The sequence below is a fragment of the Ipomoea triloba genome, chromosome 12, assembly GCF_003576645.1.
Source record: "Ipomoea triloba cultivar NCNSP0323 chromosome 12, ASM357664v1".
NCBI lineage: Eukaryota > Viridiplantae > Streptophyta > Magnoliopsida > Solanales > Convolvulaceae > Ipomoea > Ipomoea triloba.
The window spans coordinates 24,036,534-24,056,285 of record NC_044927.1 but is presented as its reverse complement, the minus strand read 5'-3'; the positions used below and the strand labels follow the sequence as shown (position 1 = coordinate 24,056,285).

At 37.8% G+C, this 19,752-nt stretch overlaps 3 protein-coding genes across 7 annotated transcripts in view; all 3 read left to right on the top strand.

Annotated features, from left to right (window-relative positions):
* The window catches only part of LOC116000389 (disease resistance protein TAO1-like), a 17,326-nt gene extending 9,640 nt beyond the window's left edge, over window positions 1-7,686 (top strand). Inside the window, exons 4-5 of the mRNA XM_031240468.1 lie at window positions 6,134-6,916; window positions 7,024-7,686. Of these exons, the coding sequence (XP_031096328.1) occupies window positions 6,134-6,916; window positions 7,024-7,635 (1,395 nt within the window). The 3' untranslated portion in view covers window positions 7,636-7,686. The remainder of the gene's footprint in view (window positions 1-6,133; window positions 6,917-7,023) is intronic.
* A 1,383-nt stretch (window positions 7,687-9,069) lies between these two features.
* LOC116000111 (TMV resistance protein N-like) lies at window positions 9,070-13,387 on the top strand. Its single transcript, XM_031240138.1, has 5 exons — window positions 9,070-9,773; window positions 9,926-11,027; window positions 11,200-11,469; window positions 11,595-12,548; window positions 12,640-13,387. Exons 1-5 carry the CDS (start codon window positions 9,256-9,258, stop codon window positions 13,192-13,194), a joined length of 3,399 nt encoding a protein of 1,132 aa, XP_031095998.1. The 5' UTR covers window positions 9,070-9,255; the 3' UTR covers window positions 13,195-13,387.
* An 11-nt stretch (window positions 13,388-13,398) lies between these two features.
* LOC116000110 (TMV resistance protein N-like) lies at window positions 13,399-19,752 on the top strand. Of its 5 annotated transcripts, none has more exons than XR_004094065.1 (7): window positions 13,399-13,541; window positions 13,616-14,577; window positions 14,740-15,844; window positions 15,937-16,215; window positions 16,307-17,086; window positions 17,177-18,852; window positions 18,965-19,752. XR_004094065.1 is itself a non-coding variant. In XM_031240134.1 (7 exons), exons 3-7 carry the CDS (start codon window positions 14,090-14,092, stop codon window positions 18,341-18,343), a joined length of 3,819 nt encoding a protein of 1,272 aa, XP_031095994.1. In that variant the 5' UTR covers window positions 13,399-13,541; window positions 13,616-13,723; window positions 13,946-14,089; the 3' UTR covers window positions 18,344-19,752. The 5 variants fall into 5 exon arrangements, 4 of the variants coding, with proteins under 4 accessions (XP_031095994.1, XP_031095993.1, XP_031095995.1 ...); XM_031240134.1 differs by having other exon boundaries at window positions 13,616-13,723; window positions 13,946-14,577; window positions 17,177-19,752; XM_031240133.1 differs by having other exon boundaries at window positions 17,177-19,752.

Genomic DNA, 19,752 nt, shown 5'->3' with positions numbered 1-19,752 from the left:
GTACATCCTGAACAGTTTGGACTGTTCCATCGTACATCTTCAGCTTGATGGTTCCAATGCGAAATCTCCAAGGCTGATCGTCGCAGCTGTACACAGATCCTCCTGAGATTGGTTCATAATGATGGAACCATTCTCTCCTTGAGGTCATGTGATATGTGGCTCCCGAGTCTATAAGCCATATATCCGCGAACCTTTTTCTGCCTTCCCTGGCTATTGATGCTTCGCAACAGAGAGCACTTCCATCATCTGAGGTACTTGCAACATTTCCTTGAGATTGGATTCTGAGGTAAATTCCAACAATCTTTCTTCAGTGACCCTTCTTTCCACAGTAACACTTTAAATTCTTCTTACTTGATTTTGATCTACCACGACCACTGCTTTGGCCACGTTCTGTTGACCTTCCTCTCATCACCGTTAACGCCTCTGCCTGTTGCAGATTAACTTGTCTGTCCTCCTTGTTCTTGCGCCGACTTTCTTCTTCAAGAACCGCAGCTGCAACATCATCGAAGACTAGATAGTCTGTAAGGATGTTGTTTGTTAAGTTGATGATGAGCTGATCATACGAATCAGGTAGACTCTGAAGTAGAAATTCCGCACGCTCCTGTGGCTCTATTTTACAGCTTAGAGATGTAAGCTGGGAAAATAGAGTATTCAGCGTATTTAAGTGTTCCGTCACTGAAGTAGATTCTGACATACGAAGAGTATATAATTTCCTCTTAAGGAAAATTTTGTTGTGCAGTGACTTGGCCTCGTACAACCGGTTGAGGTGATCCCAAATCTCCTTGGCCGTCTTCTTCTCCTCGATGCTTGACAATACTCCATCTGCTATTGATAGGTATAGATCCGCCATAGCATCCTCGTTCATCTCGCTCCATTTTTTTGTCATCAGTAAAATCCACCGGCCTTTCACTGATAGCCGCTAGACAGTTGTCTTTCCTCAGGATAGCCTTCACCTTCAATTTCCACAATGAGAAATTTTTCCCATTGAATTTTTCAATCTCAAATTTCGCTGCCATATTGTTCTTGAAACAAATTCTGAACAATATATCTGAAGGCTCTGATACCAATTGTTGCGCCCGCGGAAGTGGGATAGATCAGATTGCAACAATAATTTGAGAAAGAAAAATAAATGAGGCACAGATTTTACGTGGAAAACCCCTAAACAAATTAGGGTAAAAACCACGGGCAAGGGTAGAAGAATTTCACTATGAGAAAATAGGAGTTACAACCACTCTCTAACTAACAAGGAGAAAACAAGGATAATTCTCTCTTGCTAGGAAGGAGAAATACACTCAACAAACTCTCTAATATCTCTAGTATATGAGGGAAGAATAGAATGATTTGGGATGACAAGAATGACAAATAACCTCCCTATTTATAGTTGAGGAATAGGGGTCATTTTGTAGTTAGTCCAAAAATGTAGGGACCAAACAATAAATATTTTTGTTCAAACTTTGTAGGTGCCTAACTCTTGGACTTGCCTAACATTCTTGATCAAACTTTGCAACTTGCCTAACCATTGTGGCTGCTGCCAAATTAATCCATTTGCCTAATTCTGCCGACACCTTAACCTTTGGAGGAACATGCAGTTGCCAAACCTTATGCCATCCATGTGTCTCTTGAATCTCACCAACCAAGCTTCGGTAACAGGATTTCACAGAATAATTTCCCTTTGGCTCCCAATACCATGTCCATGCATCTGGTGGACTTCGTAAGCTGACAGGAATATTATCACAAGGTTGTAATTGTTAAGTAGATTTAAAATTAATAAACAATTTTGAATTCATGAATTCAAATCTTTGCATATATAAACATTTTTTTAACTTCATCAAAAAAATTAAAATCCAAGCTAGGAGACCCCTCCCAACGTTGGGCCCAGGGCCCATCTCGCCCGCCCTCAAGATCGGCCCTGTCTGTATAGTAGCTACCTGCTCAGTCTTTGTCTTGAAGATCTTGGGGCTAGTGCAAGCTAAAGAATTAGTTAGTGTATGTAGTTCATTTGTAGTTTGTATTAACATCATTATATTTGTTCATTGGAGTCATAAGAGTGCAAACAAGTTAAGCCAAGCTCAAATAGTCCAAGCTTGAAACTAAGCTCAGTTTCAAAATCGAAACTCAAGCTTGACTCGAACTCAACTTGAACTCTAATCTTTTGAGTTCAAACTCGACTCGACTCAAAATCTTGAATACATCACAAAAGATTTTTTTTATATTTCATATAATAATATATAATAATAATAATCTCTTATTATAATAAATAGAGTGAATTTGACCTCTTGAATTGCTCCATTCTCCCGCCCAAGCAATAATCTTTAATCTGGTATCAGATAGCGATCTTCAGTCTTCACTATGATCTCAAAAAAAAATTCTTGGTATTGTTTTTGTTTTACTAGGGGAGGAGGATATTTTGACATAAAAGAGATTGTTAAGATATTAAATGGTTGTGATTTCTTTGCTTAAAGTGGAATTACAAATTTGTTAAGATATTGAATGGTTATGGCTGAGGAGTTTCTGCGCTCAAGGTCAAGGAGGTAGTTGATATTTTTCACTTAATAACAAACAAATACTCTTTCTAATTTTCTACAGTGTAAACTTGTAGCTAGGAGAAAATGAAATAATGGATAGGGCCACTCATAGAAATGGAGCCCTTCTCACTTGTCCTACTCTAATTTTCTTTGGCGTCTACACTTCTACCGTCTAATTAACATCGCCAATCAAGGGAGGAACTTGCCTCTAAATTTCCATGGATGCTTCTTTCAATTTTCCTGCCAACTCACAATTGCTTTCTTTTGTCAACCCAAATATCATCACAGTAGGGCAACCCCAATCAAATTAGTTTGGTAATTACAAAGTTTCAAATTCGACTCTTTATCGGAATTAACTTGACCTTCTTGATTTAAATCTGTCAACTATGAATAATCTAAACTTATTTACCCTTGTGATCCTTTGCCAAATACATACAATTCTTCTGCCAATAATTTACTCAACAAAATTTACAGGTACGAATCCAAATTTATTGAAAGAATTGTAGAAGAAGCAAATTAAGTGATAAACTATACCTACTTTGATGTTGCAAAATATCATATATATTGCAAAATTTACGTGTACCTTGATCTTTCCCTTTTATAAATTAAAATTAGTATGAATATTGAACACTTTTTTTTTAGTATTTTCTTGTTTTATTAACCCTTTATATATTCTCTTAATATGCATATATATTCTTCAACACCCAATAGTTTACTCAACAAAAATATACATGTATGAATCACAAGTTATTGAAGTACGAGTGGGTGAATGCTTTAGTTGTTAAGTAGAGTATATGTGAAGTAGAAAAAAATGTATTGCTTTTCCATCATATCAAAGGTGTTGAATAGTTCAATGGTATTTACATATGCATTTTCAAGTCTATGCATTCACACCGCAACTTCACACCAATTTGTTAGATTTATGGGAAACTGGAAACACCCTCATCATATCTTCTTCTCCGTTTTCTGTATTTAAAGTTGGTCTTCCAATTGGATGGGGCCCTTTCTTATGTGACACAAGTAGGTTCAGAGCAATTTACATATACACACACAAACCAATATGATGTGTATATAAATGCAACAAACTTCATACCAATTTACACTAGATATGATGTGTATATATAAATGCCAGATGAAGTAGTATCAGCTGCACTACTAACCATACACTAAGCAACCTATACTTCCTTGTTTTTACAGCCTGCTGTTTCCACCAACCATCATGGAATCCACTTCCCAAACTAATCAACTGATCATTCGCTCTTCTTCCTCTTCACTCCCGCGCAGGCACTACGATGTCTTTTTGAGCTTTAGAGGTGAAGACACACGAAAATCCTTTACGGATCATCTCTTTGCGGCACTGTGTCGGGTAGGAGTTCACACTTTCAGAGATGCAGAAGAGCTCCCCAAAGGAGAGGACATCTCCACTGACCTCTTTAGTGCTATTCAAGAGTCGATGGTTTCTATCATCGTGTTCTCCAAAACGTATGCTTCCTCTCGCTGGTGTCTCGAGGAGGTTGTGAAGATAGTGGAATGTAAAGAAAATGCAAGTCAGGTGGTTCTTCCAGTGTTCTATGATGTGGATCCTTCTGAGGTACGCAATCAAACAGGTGGATTTGGTGTTGCATTGGCTCTACATCAACAACGATTCGGGACAGAAAAAGTTAGGCAATGGAAAACAACATTAACTAAGGTCGCAAATTTTTCTGGATGGGACTTATGCAACATTGCTGACGGGTACCTCTGATTTCTCCCCTTTAAAAAAATTACTGCATACTTTATTGTTACTCTTTTCTTGTTTTCCTTGTCCTTTATTCCTCTCTTGCACATGATTCTTTGGCCAGCCAATAATTTACTCAAATAAAATTTACAGGTCTGAATCAAGATTTATTGACAATATTGTAGAAAAGGTTTTGCAAGTAGTGAACCATACATACTTTGATGTTGCAAAATATCGAGTGGGAATTCATGCTCGTGTTAGAGAAGTACTTTATTTATTAAAAAGTGAAGCAGATGGTGATGTTCGTATGATTGGGATTTATGGCATGGGCGGGGTAGGAAAAACAACCCTAGCAAAAGCTGTATTTAACCAAATTTATAGATCATTTGATGGTAGTTGCTTTCTTGGAGATGTAAGACAAGAGTGTGTAGATAGAGGGCGTGTAGGATTAAAACGTCTACAAGAGAAGCTTCTTTGTAAAATTCTCAATGGAAAGAGATTGAAAGTTCATCATGTTGACCAAGGAATTAGTTTGATCAAAGGAAGGCTTGGACTGAAAAAGGTTCTCATTGTTGTTGATGATGTAGAGGATAAGAGTCAATTAGACGCATTGGTTGGAGAACGAGATTTGTTTGGTCCAGGTAGTAGAATTATCATTACAACTAGAAATGTTAATTTGTTAAATGGCCTTAGAAGAGATTGTGAGAAGTATAATGTTGAAGTCTTAAGCGCGGAGGAATCTTTGCAACTCTTTAGTTGGCATGCTTTTAAGAACCCAAATCCTTTGGTGGCTTTTATAGAACTATCAAACATGATTGTAAGTTATGTTGGTGGACTTCCTTTGGCACTTACCTCCCTAGGCTCACATTTTGGAGCAAGATCTTCAATTCAAGAATGGATAGATGACTTTGAAAAGTTAAAAAGGATTCCTCATGGGCCTCATAAAAATATTTTGGAGACTCTCAAAATTAGTTATGATGCACTTGATGATGATACTCAAAGAATCTTCCTTGACATTTCTTGTTTTTTCACTAGTCCAGATTTCTCAGAAGGAGATATTGTTAAGATATTGAATGGTTGTGGTTTCTATGCTCAAAGTGGAATTAGAACTTTAATTGATAGATGCTTGTTAGAAGAAAGTCTTAGAATGCATGATTTAGTTCGAGATATGGGAAGAGAAATTGTCCGCAAGGAATCTCCTATGCAGCCTGAAAAAAGAAGTAGATTATTTTTGAATGATGAAGTTTTGGATATGCTTGTGAGCAACAAGGTAAAACACTCATTTGTACTTGATTTACTTTATTGTTTTGCTTTGTTTTATTAAATCACTTGCTTAGTTAATTACATTTTTTTGCCTTCCAAAAAAAAAGTTAATTACATGTTTATACTTTTTAAATAATTTATTTGTGATTTTCATTTATATTTACATTACATTTATGTCACTTAATTAGGAATGTTTTACAATGCTATGAAATTTTTTCTTTGCCAGGGCACTGAAGCAATTGAAACAATGATCATAGATTTATCAAAGGGAGTGCATTTGCATACTAAGGTGTTCTCTAAAATGACAAGGTTAAGATTACTCAAAATCTTATCCATGAATGATGGGAGACATTTGAAGTACTTGTCAGATGATCTTAGATTGCTTTATTTGGAAAACTGCCCCTTGAGACGCATATCATCTAATCTTTGCTTGAAGCGACTTGTTAGTTTAAATATAATATCCAGCACTATTAAGGAATTTCAACCCAATTTGCAGGCATGTCATTTGTATGATATTTTGTTTAACATTATATATTTTTTGAAAGAAAGGCATCACAATTTAATTAGACTAAAAGATAATGAAAAGCTAACCACAATTTTTTTATATATATTGTGTTCATTTCCACAGCATTTCGAATGTTTGGAGATCTTAAGGCTCGAGAAGTGTAGGCAACTTAAAAAAGTCCCAAGTTTTGTTGGAGCACATAGTTTAAAGATATTGTCCTTCATGGGTTGTTCAAATTTGGTTGAATTGCCACGGTCAATTGGAGATTTAAAAAACCTTGTCAAGTTACAAATGGGATTTTGTGAGAATCTCATCAGGCTTCCTAGTAGCATTGGCAACTTGAAATCTCTCAAGCTTCTTAGTGTTGGAGGGTGCCCCAAGCTAAAACAATTGCCTATTAACTTGGGAAAACTTGAGCAGCTATGTGTGCTTGATGCTAGTCGGACTTCTGCATCGGATAAACCTATTTGGTGTATGACATCTTCAAGTTCCTTGGAAATTCTACGTGGTCCTTACCAGTATATGCAACATTTAGACCTTCAAATTCGTGATGGGAGTCTATCCTGGTTGTGGGATTTAGATCTAAGCTATAGTTACTTCCATGCCCTGCCCTTTAACCTTTCTCATCATTTCCGCCTAAGACGTCTTGAATTGGACAACTGTCCGAACCTTCAAGTGATTCAAGATCTTCCACCCAGGCTTTCCGAGCTGTCAGCCAGTAATTGTCCTATACTAGAAAGCGTACAAGGTCTATCTGGTTTATCAGGGCTACTGGATTTGAACCTTTGTAACTGCAGTAATTTGATTGAGCTTCAAGGCATGGAGAATCTAGTTCATTTAAAATACATGGACATAAGAGGGTGTAGCGCTCTGAGCAGTAAATATTGGTGTGTGAACTTTTTCAAGGTTAGTACAATACAGTGATCTCTCCCTCAAGCTGCCTCTGATATATAATGATCTAAAGCTTTCTCATAGCATATATGTTGATATATTTAATTAATATACGCATGCAGGCACATTTTAAAACCCCAACCCTTGGACGGTTTAAAATGAGTGTTTCAAAAGACATGGTTCCACACGACTTGTGGAGCAACGGAGCAGTTGGATGTTCATCTGCAAATTACACTTCACCATTGTTTTTGAACAAAAAACGGATATTCATTGTTGTGATGATTTCATGCTTGTTCAACAATTGGTTTTTATTCGAGTACGCAAATAATGGATTAGAGCGGCATTATCCGCTGACTAGTTATAAATATGATAATGAATATAATGATAAGGGGTTGGAATGCAGAGTATATGATCATTTTACAGAACCCAATAAAGTGGAAGAAGTAGAGGTGGTTATAGAGTTAAATCCATCATCAGTTGAGCAAGGAGCGAAAGAGAATTTGATTATTCAAACATGTATAGTACATGAAGAAGAAGAAGACGATAAGGTGTGCTTCTATCCTATGAATCCAGTCATAAAATTCCATCACCCTAATAAATCTACATTCCGCTTGAGGGAATCTGCTGTGATTACTATAAAACACAGAAGTAGGTCTCCGGAGGGCTCCTCATTGAAGCAAGGACACACAGTGATGGATAAGGATTTGTTTATACTGATTAAGCAGCCTTCTTGATCTGTATAGTAGCTGCCTGCTCAGCCTTGTCATGAAGATCTTGGAGGTAGTGCAAGCAGCATTTTTAATCTCTTCCATATATAGTCTTGTATGGTAATGTTTTTCCTCTGTAAATTGTGTTAACACAAGAATGCTTCTCCATGAATTATAATCTACTACACTTTCATTTCATTCGATCTAATTATTTGACACGCACAATTTGTCTCAAAAGAAGTGATTGAATAAATGAAACATAATTATCTTACCAAAAAGTCATAAGTTCAATTTTTGCTATTACTTTTTCAGTATTGAATACATTCCGAGTTCAATTTTTTCTATTACATTTTCAATACTGAATACATCCTAAAAAATATGTCTACCTAACCTTTTTTTGACATGTATGCCTACCTAACTTGATTAAACATGCTACAAATACGGATATGGATTAGATTGGAGATCCTTGGACTCGAATACCCATTTTGCTATGGAGTTTGGATTTCTTTGATTTTTTTGGATCGTGCTCACCCCTAATTTCATGCATGGCTTTTCCATAAGTGTAGACTGTAGAATAGTTTAATGGCAATTCCACCTGCTTTTTCTAGCATTCACTTTAAAACTTCCTTCGCACCGATTCCTAATTAATTTGTTAGATTATATCAATAGCACTGATGGATATATTAAAAATGAACTCAAGTTGAAGTAAATAAATTTGAAAGGAAGTAAAGAACTAACCTAGGAAGAGAAGGACCGAATTGGGTTAGAGCGACCCCTAGGGAGTAGGGAGGCGCCAGGTGGTCAAGGTAGACCATGAGGTCAATCGAAGCAAGCGAGCGACATGGTCAAACCGATGGTAGTAATCATCTGTCGCGAGCAGACGACGCTAAATAACTACATTTGACTTGTTAGGTTAAGGACATGGAATGTCTTATTAAAACTTCCTTTGTACTCTCTTTGAGAAATAATGCGATTACAATACCAACTTGTCTACTTCAAAGTTCAAACAGTTCATTGTCTTTATACTCATATCAGTTAATTAATAAGGTAAGTTGGTTTCCGCCGCTCCAAAATAATTTTTTCCATCAATTATCATATCTTTAGGGTTTAGCGGAATTGGTTCGTCGCCTTACTTAAAGGTCGTGACTGGAGGAGATAGTCTGGACATGAAGACTAGTATTTTATCGGTGATTGATTGTGGGACTCGTGATTTATAGCTCTAAGGATTAGATCCTGTGATCTTAGGATTAATCGCAGTGTAGCTGGATCACCTAAATTAAAAATCATGATTTATAGCTCTAAGGATTAGATCCTATGAGCTTAAGATTAATCGCAGTGTAGCTGGATCACCTAAATTGACAAATAAAAAAATAAATAAAAAAAATTGCGAATGAAGTTGGTCTTCCAATTGGGGCCCTTTCTTACGTGGCATACTGGCATTCACTAATTCTAACCGTTTTGGGCAATTCAATGAGTGGATTCAGAGCGGACACTTATATGCTGCTGCTATTTATCCAAGAAACTTCATGCCAATTTCCATTTCTTACACAAGATATGAAGAAGTATCAGTAGTAACCCTAATTTAAGCAACCTCTCCTTCCTTCATTCATTACCTTTACCTTCAGATGTTTCCACCACCATCATATCATGGAATCCACTTCTGAAACTAATCAACTGCTCCTTCCCCCGTCTTCCTCTTCACTTCCGCGCAGGCACTACTATGATGTCTTTTTGAGCTTTAGAGGTGAAGACACACGAAAGTCTTTCACAGATCATCTCTATGCGGCATTGTACCGAGCTGGAGTTAACACTTTCAGAGATGCAGAAGAGCTCCGTAAAGGAGAGGACATCTCCACTGACCTCATCAAAGCTATTCAAGAATCAAAGATTTCCATTATTGTGTTTTCCAAAACTTATGCCTCTTCCCGGTGGTGTCTTGAGGAGGTTGTGAAGATAGTGGAATGTAAAGAAAACGCAAATCAGGTGGTTTTTCCCGTATTTTATGATGTGAATCCTTCTGAGGTCCGAAAACAAACAGGTGGCTTTGCTGATGCATTCTCTCAACATCAACAACGATTCAAGCCCCAAAAAATTAGCCAATGGAAAACTGCTCTAACTAAGGTTGCTAATTTTTCTGGGTGGGATTTACAGAATGATGTCGACTGGTACCTCTAATTACTCCATTTTTATTAAATAAAAATAATAAAATTTCTGCATACTTCTTGTTAGTATTTTATTGTTTTCTTTGTCCCTTATTCCTCTCATGTGCGTACAATTCTTTGGCCAATAATATACTCAACCAGAATTTAATTTACAGGTATGAATCAAAATTTATTGACAAAATTGTAGAAAATGTTCTACAAGTGGTGAACCGTACATACTTGAATGTTGCCAAATATCCAGTTGGAATTCATGCTCGTATTAGAAACATACTTTCTTTCTTGCAAAGTGAAGCAAACGATGATGTTCGTATGATTGGGATTTATGGTCTGGGTGGGGCAGGAAAAACAACCCTGGCTAATGCTGTATTTAACCAAATTTATAGAACATTTGATGGTAGTTGCTTTCTTGGAGATGTTGGAAAAGAATATGCAAATGAAGGTGATGTAGGTTTGAAAAGATTACAAGAGCAACTTCTTTGTAAAATTCTCAGAAAGAGCTTCAAAGTTGATCATGTTGCTGAAGGAATTAATTTGATCAAAGAAAGACTTGGATTAAAAAAGGTTCTCATTGTTGTTGATGATGTAGACCTTGAGAGTCAATTAGACGCATTAGTCGGGGACCGAAATTGGTTTGGTTCTGGCAGTGCAATTATTGTTACAACTAGAAATGTCAATTTACTGAATGGACTCGGAAAAGATTGTGAGAAGTATAATGTTGCAATGTTAAGTGACGAGGAATCTTTGCAACTCTTTAGTTGGCATGCTTTTAAGAACCCAAATCCTTTGAAGCCTTTTATTGAACTATCAAACATGATAGTAAGTTGTGCTGGTGGACTTCCTTTGGCACTTACTGTTCTAGGCTCACATTTTCGAGCAAGATCGTCCGTTCACGAATGGAGCAATGACTTTGAGAAGTTAAGAAGGATTCCTCATAATGATATTTTGAAGATTCTCAAAATTAGTTATGATGCACTTGACGATGATACTCAAAGAATCTTCTTAGATATTGCATGCTTTTTTATAGGTGGATTCTATGAAGAATACATTGTTATGGTGTTGAATCATAGTAATTTCTATGCTCAAAGTGGAATTAGAACTTTAATTGATAAGTGCTTGTTAGCAGAAGATCTCTCTATGCATGACTTAGTCCGAGATATGGGAAGAGAAGTTGTTCGCAAAGAAGCGCCTACACAGCCTGAAAAAAGGAGCAGATTGACTTTAGCTGATGATGTCTTTGATGTTCTCAAGGGTGACAAGGTAAATGCTTGTTTCTAGTTGTTTTTTTTAGTTAATTACATTTTATAGTTTTTCAATTATTTATTTGTTATTTATATTTCCAATTAGGGACATATTACTTGACCTGGACATTTACATCATATTTGTGTCATTTAGTAATGTATTAATGATGTGAAATTATTTTATATGTTAGGGTACCGAAGCAATTGAAACAATGATCGTATATTTGCAAAAGAATGTGAATTTGAATACTAAGGTATTCTCTAAAATGACCAGATTAAGATTACTCAAAATCTTGTCCATGAATGCTCGGGGATCTTTAAAATACTTGTCCAATGAACTCAGATTGCTTTATTGGAAAAATTGCCCTCTGAGATGCATATCGTCTGATCTTTGCTTGGGAAAACTTGTTATTTTAGAAATACAAGGAGACAATATTGAGGAATTCCAACCTAATTTGCAGGTTTGAAATTTATATATTATTTCTTTTGATATTATGTTTTTTTTTAAAGAAAAGGCATCACAATTTAATTACACTAAAAGATAAGGAAAAGCTGACCTCTGCTTTTTATATTTTGATTTCAACAGCATTTTACATGCTTGGAGGTCTTAGTGCTTGCTCTTTGCAAGAATCTTAAAAGAGCCCCCAACTTTGGTGGAGCACATAGTCTAAAGAAACTCTCCCTGTGGGGTTGTTCAAAGTTGGTTGAATTGCCACAATCAATTGAGGATTTAAAAAACCTTGTCCAGTTAGATTTGGGTGCTTGCAAGAATCTCAGGGCGCTTCCTAGTAGCATTTGTGAGTTGAAATCTCTTAAGGATCTTAATCTGCGAGGGTGCACCAAGATAAAAGAATTGCCTGCTAAATTGGGCAAATTGGAGCAATTAGGTCTGCTTAATGCAATTGATACTTCGGTGTCACATCTACCTTTTTCTTGCGGATCTTTGAGATATCTCAAAACTCTGCTACTACCACCGTTTTTGGAAGGGTATAGGAGTGTGAAACCTATTGGGCATTTGACATCTTCATATGCTAATTTATGTTCCTTGGAAACTTTAAGGGCTCCTTACCAATCTTTGCAGCATTTATCCTTATTGGCAAATTTAGATCTTCAAACTGGTCGTGGGAATTTATCCTTATTGAAAGATTTAGATCTAAGGTATAGTTGTTTCCATTCCTTGCCCTTAAACCTTTGTCATCTTGCCCAGCTACAAGTACTCCGCTTGGACAACTGTCTGAACCTTCAAGTGATTAAAGATCTTCCACCTTGCCTGGAGAATCTCTTTGCAGTAAATTGTCCCTTGCTAGAAAGCGTACGAGATCTTCCACCTAGCTTAAAGGATCTCTTGTTAGATGATTGTCCCTTGCTGGAAGACATACAAGACCTATCTGGCTTATTAGGGCTACATTATTTGTATTTTTATAACTGCAGCAATTTGGTTGAGCTTCGAGGCCTTGAGAATCTCGTTGAGTTAAGAGAAATTGACTTAAGAAATTGTAGCACTCTGAGCAGTAAATCTTGGTTTGTGAACTTGTTTAAGGTTAGTGATCTCTCTCTCTCTCTCTCTCTGAAACTGCCTATAATGTTTTCTTATTGCAGCTGGTAATGTTTGTCGTTTTTAATATACGCAGGCACTTTTGCAAAACCCAAACTGCCGTGAATGGCTTAAAATGAGTGTTTCAAAAGACATGGTTTCAAAATACTTGTGCAGCAATAATGAAGTAGCTGGATGTTCATCGAATTACAGTTTGCCATTGTTTTTGAAGAAAAAAGGGATATTTATTGTTGTGGAGATTTTATGTTTGTTTCGGCTGCAATTTTTGGATTACAAAATGATTGGAACAGAGTTGATATATCCAGATGATGATATGGAGGTTCGATGCACAGTATATAATCTTTTTACAGAACCCAATAAATTCCAAGAAGTAGAGGAGCTTATAGAGTTGCATTCGTCGTCTGAGCAAAGATGGAAAAAGAGAAGCATTCTTCAAACATGTATAGTATATGAAGAAGAGGGTGAGGTATACTTCATTCCTATGAACCCAAATGTGGTGATAAAATTCCACCCTGAATCTATAGACAATGAAATTACAGGCATGGAAAGAGAGCAGCAGAATGAAGGGAGTTGCATTTGGGATGCTTTATGCCTTCACCCTTTATTTCGATGTCTTGGTTTTTCTGACTGACACAATTATCTCAATTGATTAACTGTTTTAAGGCTTGTGCAGCAGTTTTAATCTCTTCTATATATAGTCTTATTGGCTTGTGCACATTGTTTTGTATGGTAATGTTGTGCCATCAGGTTTGCTCTATAGATTGTGTAAACACAAGAATGCTTGTACATGAATAATATACTTGAGTTAAACCAACACTTTCATTTCTTTCGATCCTAAAAAGGGTGACTGAATGAGTGGAGCATGAGTTCGATTCTGATTACTTATTAGCACTCTTGATATCCACTTGTAAGCAACCTGGGATGATACTTATAAGTTTGATTCTTTTCAACAATCGCACAACTGCCGGATAATTACTGGTAAGCAACCTGACTTCTTCATCTCAACTGATACTTTGTTCATGTCATCTCAACTGAAGCTATTCCTGATTCAGACATTGATACAGAGCACCAGTAGTTTGCCAAGGCGATGCAAAGAGAGTAGATTTTCAATTCGGAGCGTTTTGGCTGTTTTAAGCTTGTAGTTCGATTGAACAAAGATGGTATTTCTGAACCCAACAAAAATTCTAATGAACCCAGTTTTTGCATTTGGAAGGTTTTGAAAATGTCTTTGTTTGGGTGGCTAGCTAATCATTGCATGGATTTTTTTATTAATAAGAATTTTCTTATGACAATGTATGAGTTGACTTTATGAGAGTTAATAATTGTTTAAGCTTCCTTCCATCCAAATTCCACAATCAGACAAAATTTCAACCATTGTGCAGCACCCCCCTGGAAAGAATCAGTTGACTTTCGAATTCTCCGCTGCGTTACAAAAAATGGCAACTTTACAAAGAGCATGAAAGCCCAGGTCTGCAGAAAACGAGTAGTAACAACCAACTTGCCTCATCAGCTTCTTCATCTCGGCCATGGCTGATGCCACATCATCTTCCTCACTTCCTCGCTGGTCATATGACGTTTTCTTGAGTTTTAGAGGCGAAGACACGCGAAGGTCCTTTGTGGATCACCTCTACTCCGCGCTGTGCCGGGTTGGAGTTAACACGTTCAGAGACTCGGAAGAGCTCCGGAAAGGAGAGGACATCTCTGTTGAGCTCTTGAAAGCCATTGAACAGTCCAAGGTTTCCATCATCGTATTCTCCGAAACCTACGTCTCCTCCAGATGGTGCCTTGAAGAACTGGTGAAGATCTTGGAATGCAAGGAGAGGCTAAAGCAAGTGGTTCTTCCTGTATTCTACCATGTCCATCCTTCCGAGGTCCGCAAACAAACGGGTGGATTTGGTGATGCTTTGACTCAACACAGACAACGGTTTACCAATGAAAAAGTTAATGAGTGGAAAGCTGCACTCACTGAGGTTGCAAATTTCTCAGGTTGGGATTTGCAGAATGTTGCAGACGGGTATGCCATTTTCTTATTGCCAGAGTTAATTTATAATGGTTCTTACTTCTTAGAATAGTGGGATTGGGATCCAAGAATTTAAATTTACAGTGCATTTGCCTGTTTTCCTTAGACTTAATTTGCCAGTGTGGTCTAATACTTCTCTGCAATAAAAATTTTCAGGTATGAATCAAAGCTTATTGATAAAATAATTGGGAAAGTGTTATTGGAGGTAAACTGTACATACATGAATGTTGCAAAACACCCGGTTGGGATTGATATCCGAGCCAAAGAACTACTTTCAGTCTTGCAACTGGGAACAAATGACGAGGTTCGAATGATTGGAATTTATGGCATGGGAGGTATAGGGAAAACTACCCTTGCTAAATCTGTATACAATCAAACATTTCAAATGTTTGAGGGTAGTTGCTTCCTTGCAAATGTTAGATCAGAAGCCTCCGAGAAACATGCTGGTCTAACTCATTTACAGCAGAAACTTCTCTGCAAAACTCTCAAGAAAAAGAAATTTCAAGTTGATAATGTGGATGAAGGAATTAGTTTGATAAAAGCGAGGCTGGGATCAAAAAGGGTTCTCGTCGTTCTTGATGATGTAGACCATATAAGTCAATTGGAATCGCTTGCAGGACAAAGGGACTGGTTTGGTTCAAGCAGTCGAGTCATCATAACAACTAGAGATGCTCATTTGTTGAGTGACCTTAGAACGGATGAGAAGTATGAGATGCAAAGGTTAAGCTCAAATGAATCTCTGCAGCTCTTTAGTTGGCATGCTTTTGGTTGTTTTCCCCCCGCAAAAGGCTACAATGTGCTGTCAAAAGGAATTGTAAATTATGCTGCAGGGCTTCCGTTAGCACTTGTGGTTTTAGGCTCACACTTTCGTGGAAGATCAAAACAAGAATGGATATATGATTTCGAGAAATTAAGACAAATTCCCCATGGCGATGTTCAGAAAATTCTTAGAATAAGCTACGATTCACTTGATGATGACACTCAGAATATCTTTCTAGATATTGCATGTTTTTTCATTGGATCTGACATACAAGATGTTGTACCCATATTGAATGGTTGTGGTTTCTACGCTGAAAGTGGAATGAAAACTTTGGTTGATAGAAGTTTGTTAACGGTTTGTAAAGATGGTGAGCTTCAGATGCACGATTTAGTTCGAGACATGGGAAGAGAAGTTGTTCGAATGGATTCACCCAGAGATGTTGGGAAAAGAAGTCGATTGTTTTTACCTGATGATGTCTCTCAAGTTCTTCAAGAAAACAAGGTTCAATTCGTTCTCGTTCAGTTTTTCTTGTATTTACAAGAGTCATGTCTAACTTACTATTATGATTTTTATTTTTTTTTTACTTTTGCCAGGGCACCGAAGCAATTGAAGGAATGATTATACATTCTCAAATGTTAAAGAATGTGCAGTTTAGTACCAAATTGTTCTCAAGGATGGTTAAATTAAGGATACTCAAAATTGATGGTGATTTGCATCTAAAAGGATCTTTCAAGTACCTATCCAGTGACCTTAGGTTGTTTTCTTGGAGAAATTGCCAGTTAAGACACATACCATCTAGTTTTCGTTTGCAGAAACTTGTTTGTTTAGATTTGCAAGGTAGCAATATAGAGGAATTTCAACCTCGTTTGCAGGTTCGATGCATTATTTACTATTATACAAAAAAAGTACTACTTTGATAAGAACATAAGAGACTGACTGCAAGTCTTTTATTGATTTGAACAGCATTTTAGTTGTTTGAAGATCTTAAAACTTGATGGTTGCGGAAAACTGAAAACAACCCCAGACTTCACCAGAGCACAAACTCTACAGAGGTTGTCCCTTACATATTGTTCTAATTTGGTTGAAATGCCAGAGTCAATAGGGGATTTGAAAAGCCTTGTGGAGTTAGATTTATCGTTTTGTTCTAAGCTGAGGGAACTGCCAAACAGCATTTGCCAGTTGAAGGCCCTTGAGAAACTAAGCATGTGGAGCTGTTCAGACATCCAATTGCCGACTGACTTGGGAAAATTGGAGCGCCTAAGGGAGCTGGATGTAAATGTGAATGCTTTTTCCCATCTATCATTTTCTTGTGGAGATTTATGTTCCTTGAAGATTCTGCGGGTCAACAACGACCATGGGCACAAAGTTGGTCTTCCGCCAATCTGTTTTGGGGGTTTATCCTCAGTGGAATATGTGTACATAATTAGCAGTTACTGTCATGTCTTGCCATTTAACCTTTTTCATCTTTCCAATTTAATCTCTCTCACATTGGTTCACTGCACTAATCTTAGAGTGGTCCAAGAATTCCCTCCTAGCCTAAAAGAACTCTTTATGTATGGCTGTATCTCACTGGAATTGCTGCCGGATCTGTCAAACTTAAAAAGACTCAACATATTGGATCTTCATGGATGTGAAAGTTTGGTTCAGCTTCAAGGACTTGAGTTTCTTGAATCTCTACAAGAAGTTGATATAAGGAATTGCAGTGCCCTGATTAGTTTTCCTTTGACTGATGAATTCTTCAAGGTTAGTGATCTCTCTTCTTGCTTTAGTTCTCATATTTAGATGGCTATGCATGTCATATTGTCATGTATTATATTCCTAAATATATTGCAGGCTCATTCTAAAGGTGATATTATCGAGATATTCTTCACCCTCAATGAATTTCTAGAATGGAATATCAGCCTTCTCCAAGGAGTTGGATGTTCTTCATCCACAGGTCTTCGAATGCCATTGCTTTTTGAGCATGAGTTCATAGGAATGATCTTTGGGTTTTTTGATCAGGGGGCACAGTCTGTAATTATCAATAACAGAACTACAAATGCTGAGTTGCTTGAATATTGGGCGATGGGTGGTGGGTGGAAAGTTGAGGATGGTGATATATGGTTGTTATACATACCGAAACACCATTTTAGAGGCTCCATAGAATTTGGAGACAAACTGGAAGTGGTTGCAGATACTCCTGAAAAGGGATCAGACGAAGAACAAGATGTGTTTCTAGATACTCCTGAAAGAAATCTGGCATGCGAGTGCAAAATTCAGCTAGGAATATATCAGGACAAAGACGGGCATCTGTTTTTCTTTCGTATGAATAGAAATGTGGAGATGGATGACATAAGTGAATACACCACTTCGCCTAGAAGCTATAACTATCCACCCTCATTCTCCAATGAGGGATCTGATTTAGACATAGACTATGATTCAATAGGGGAAATAGACACCAATTCTTGTGTCTATGATTCAATAGCGGAAATAGACACATACTCTTGTTCAAGTTATACAGGTGATTACAACATTTCATCTACTCCTGGTGTATCCCGTTTTGATGGTAGTTCGGCCACTTGTTCATTTAGCAATGCCACTACTGGTGAATTGTTTGATAGTCCTGGGGTAGTTGGTTTTGGTGGTAATTTGTCTGTGTCGTCATCCAGCAACGCCACTCCTGTCGTGTTCTGTTCTGGTGATAGTTTTGTTGCTTCCTCATCCAGCATCACAACTCCCAGTGCATTCAGTTTTGGTGCTTCCTTGTCCAGCAATGCCACTCCCAGTGTATTTAGTGGCAGTTGTATTGCTTCCTCGTGCAGCAAAGCCATTGCTAGTGTATTCAGTTTCAGTGGAAACTCTATTGCTTCCTCGCCCAGCAGTGCCACTCCCAGTGTAACCAGTTTCAATGCCAATTATGTTACTTCCTCATCTAGCAATGGCAATCCCAATGTATTCAGTTTCGGTGGCCGTTCAACTGCTTCCTTCCTTGAACAGCAATGCAGCTCCCAGTGTATTTAGTTTTAATGGAAATTCTATTGCTTCCTCGTCCAGCATCACCATTCCCAGTGTATTAAGTTTTAGTGCCAGTTCTATTGCTTCCTCAAGCAGCAAAGCCACTGCTAGTGCATTCAGTTTTAGTGGCAACTCTATTACTTCCTCAGCCAGCAATGTCATGTCTAGTGTTTACAGTTTTAATGGTAATTCTATTGCTTCATCATCCAGCAATGCAACTCCCAGTGTATTTAGTTTTGGTGGTTTTTCTACTGCTTCCTTGTACAGCAATGCCACTCGGAGTGTATTCAGTTTCAGTGGAAATTCTATTGCTTCCTCGTCTAGCAATGCCACTCCCAGTGTATTCAGTTTTGGTGGTTGTTCTACTGCTTCCTTGTACAGCAACGCCACTCGGAGTGTTTTCAGTTTCAGTGGCAATTCTACTACTTCCTCCTCCAGCACCACCACCACTCCCACTGCATTATTCAGTTTTGGTGGCGGCTTGATTGTTTCCTCGTCCAACAATGCCACTCCAGGTGCATTCAGTTTTACTGTCAATTCTATTGCTTCCATGTTCAGCAGCACAACCCCCTGTGTATATAGCTTTAGTGCAAATTCTACTGCTTCCTCATCCAGTAGATTTTGCAGTGTCCACACAGATATCTTGGCCATCAGTGCTGGAGCAGGATCAACAACCGACTTCACCTTTGGTGCCTCAAGAGGTCCCGGCTTTGCATTTGGATCAACTTCCAATTCCAATTCCCGGAGTGTGTTGGGAAATTCTGTTTCCACAATTGGACCAAGAAATGGAAACAATGGCTCAACAGATATGGAGGACAGCATGGTTGAGTCATCTGCAACTGCAAAAGCTTCTGCATCATCATGTTGTTTCCCTTTCTCCCACTTCCTCTCTGTCTTGTTCAACACTTGCTTCTCTAATCCATTTCAATCTGGTGGGCAGCAAAATTCGTCTGCCTTTCAGGCATCACATTATCTGGAAATCGGAGATGGAGGGAGCTTCTCATTAGGCAGTGGAGGCCACAGCAAATCAAGTCCAAAGATTGCAACAGTTAGAAGAAGTAAGAAAGGAAGGAAGTGATCCTTTGCCGGCTAGGGTCACAGGGTGAGGAATAAACCTCATAAAAATAAAAAAAAAAAAAGAAAGGAAGGAAGTGAAAGCAATAAGCAAAGCCATTGCTCCAATTCTGTGTCGCCCGCGACTCGTCCCGTCAGTTCCCAAGTTTCCACCCTGTCTGTACACTGTCCACAAGAATGGATCTTCATCTTCTTTGATCGGCCAATATTTTTCAACGAAGTGATTGGCTCTGTGTATTCTTAAATGGATTCTTAAATGGTTTAATGTAACACTCTCTGTGAAACTGCATACAATGGTGGAAACTACAGTCCTGCACATAAATCCAGGACATTTTGGGACA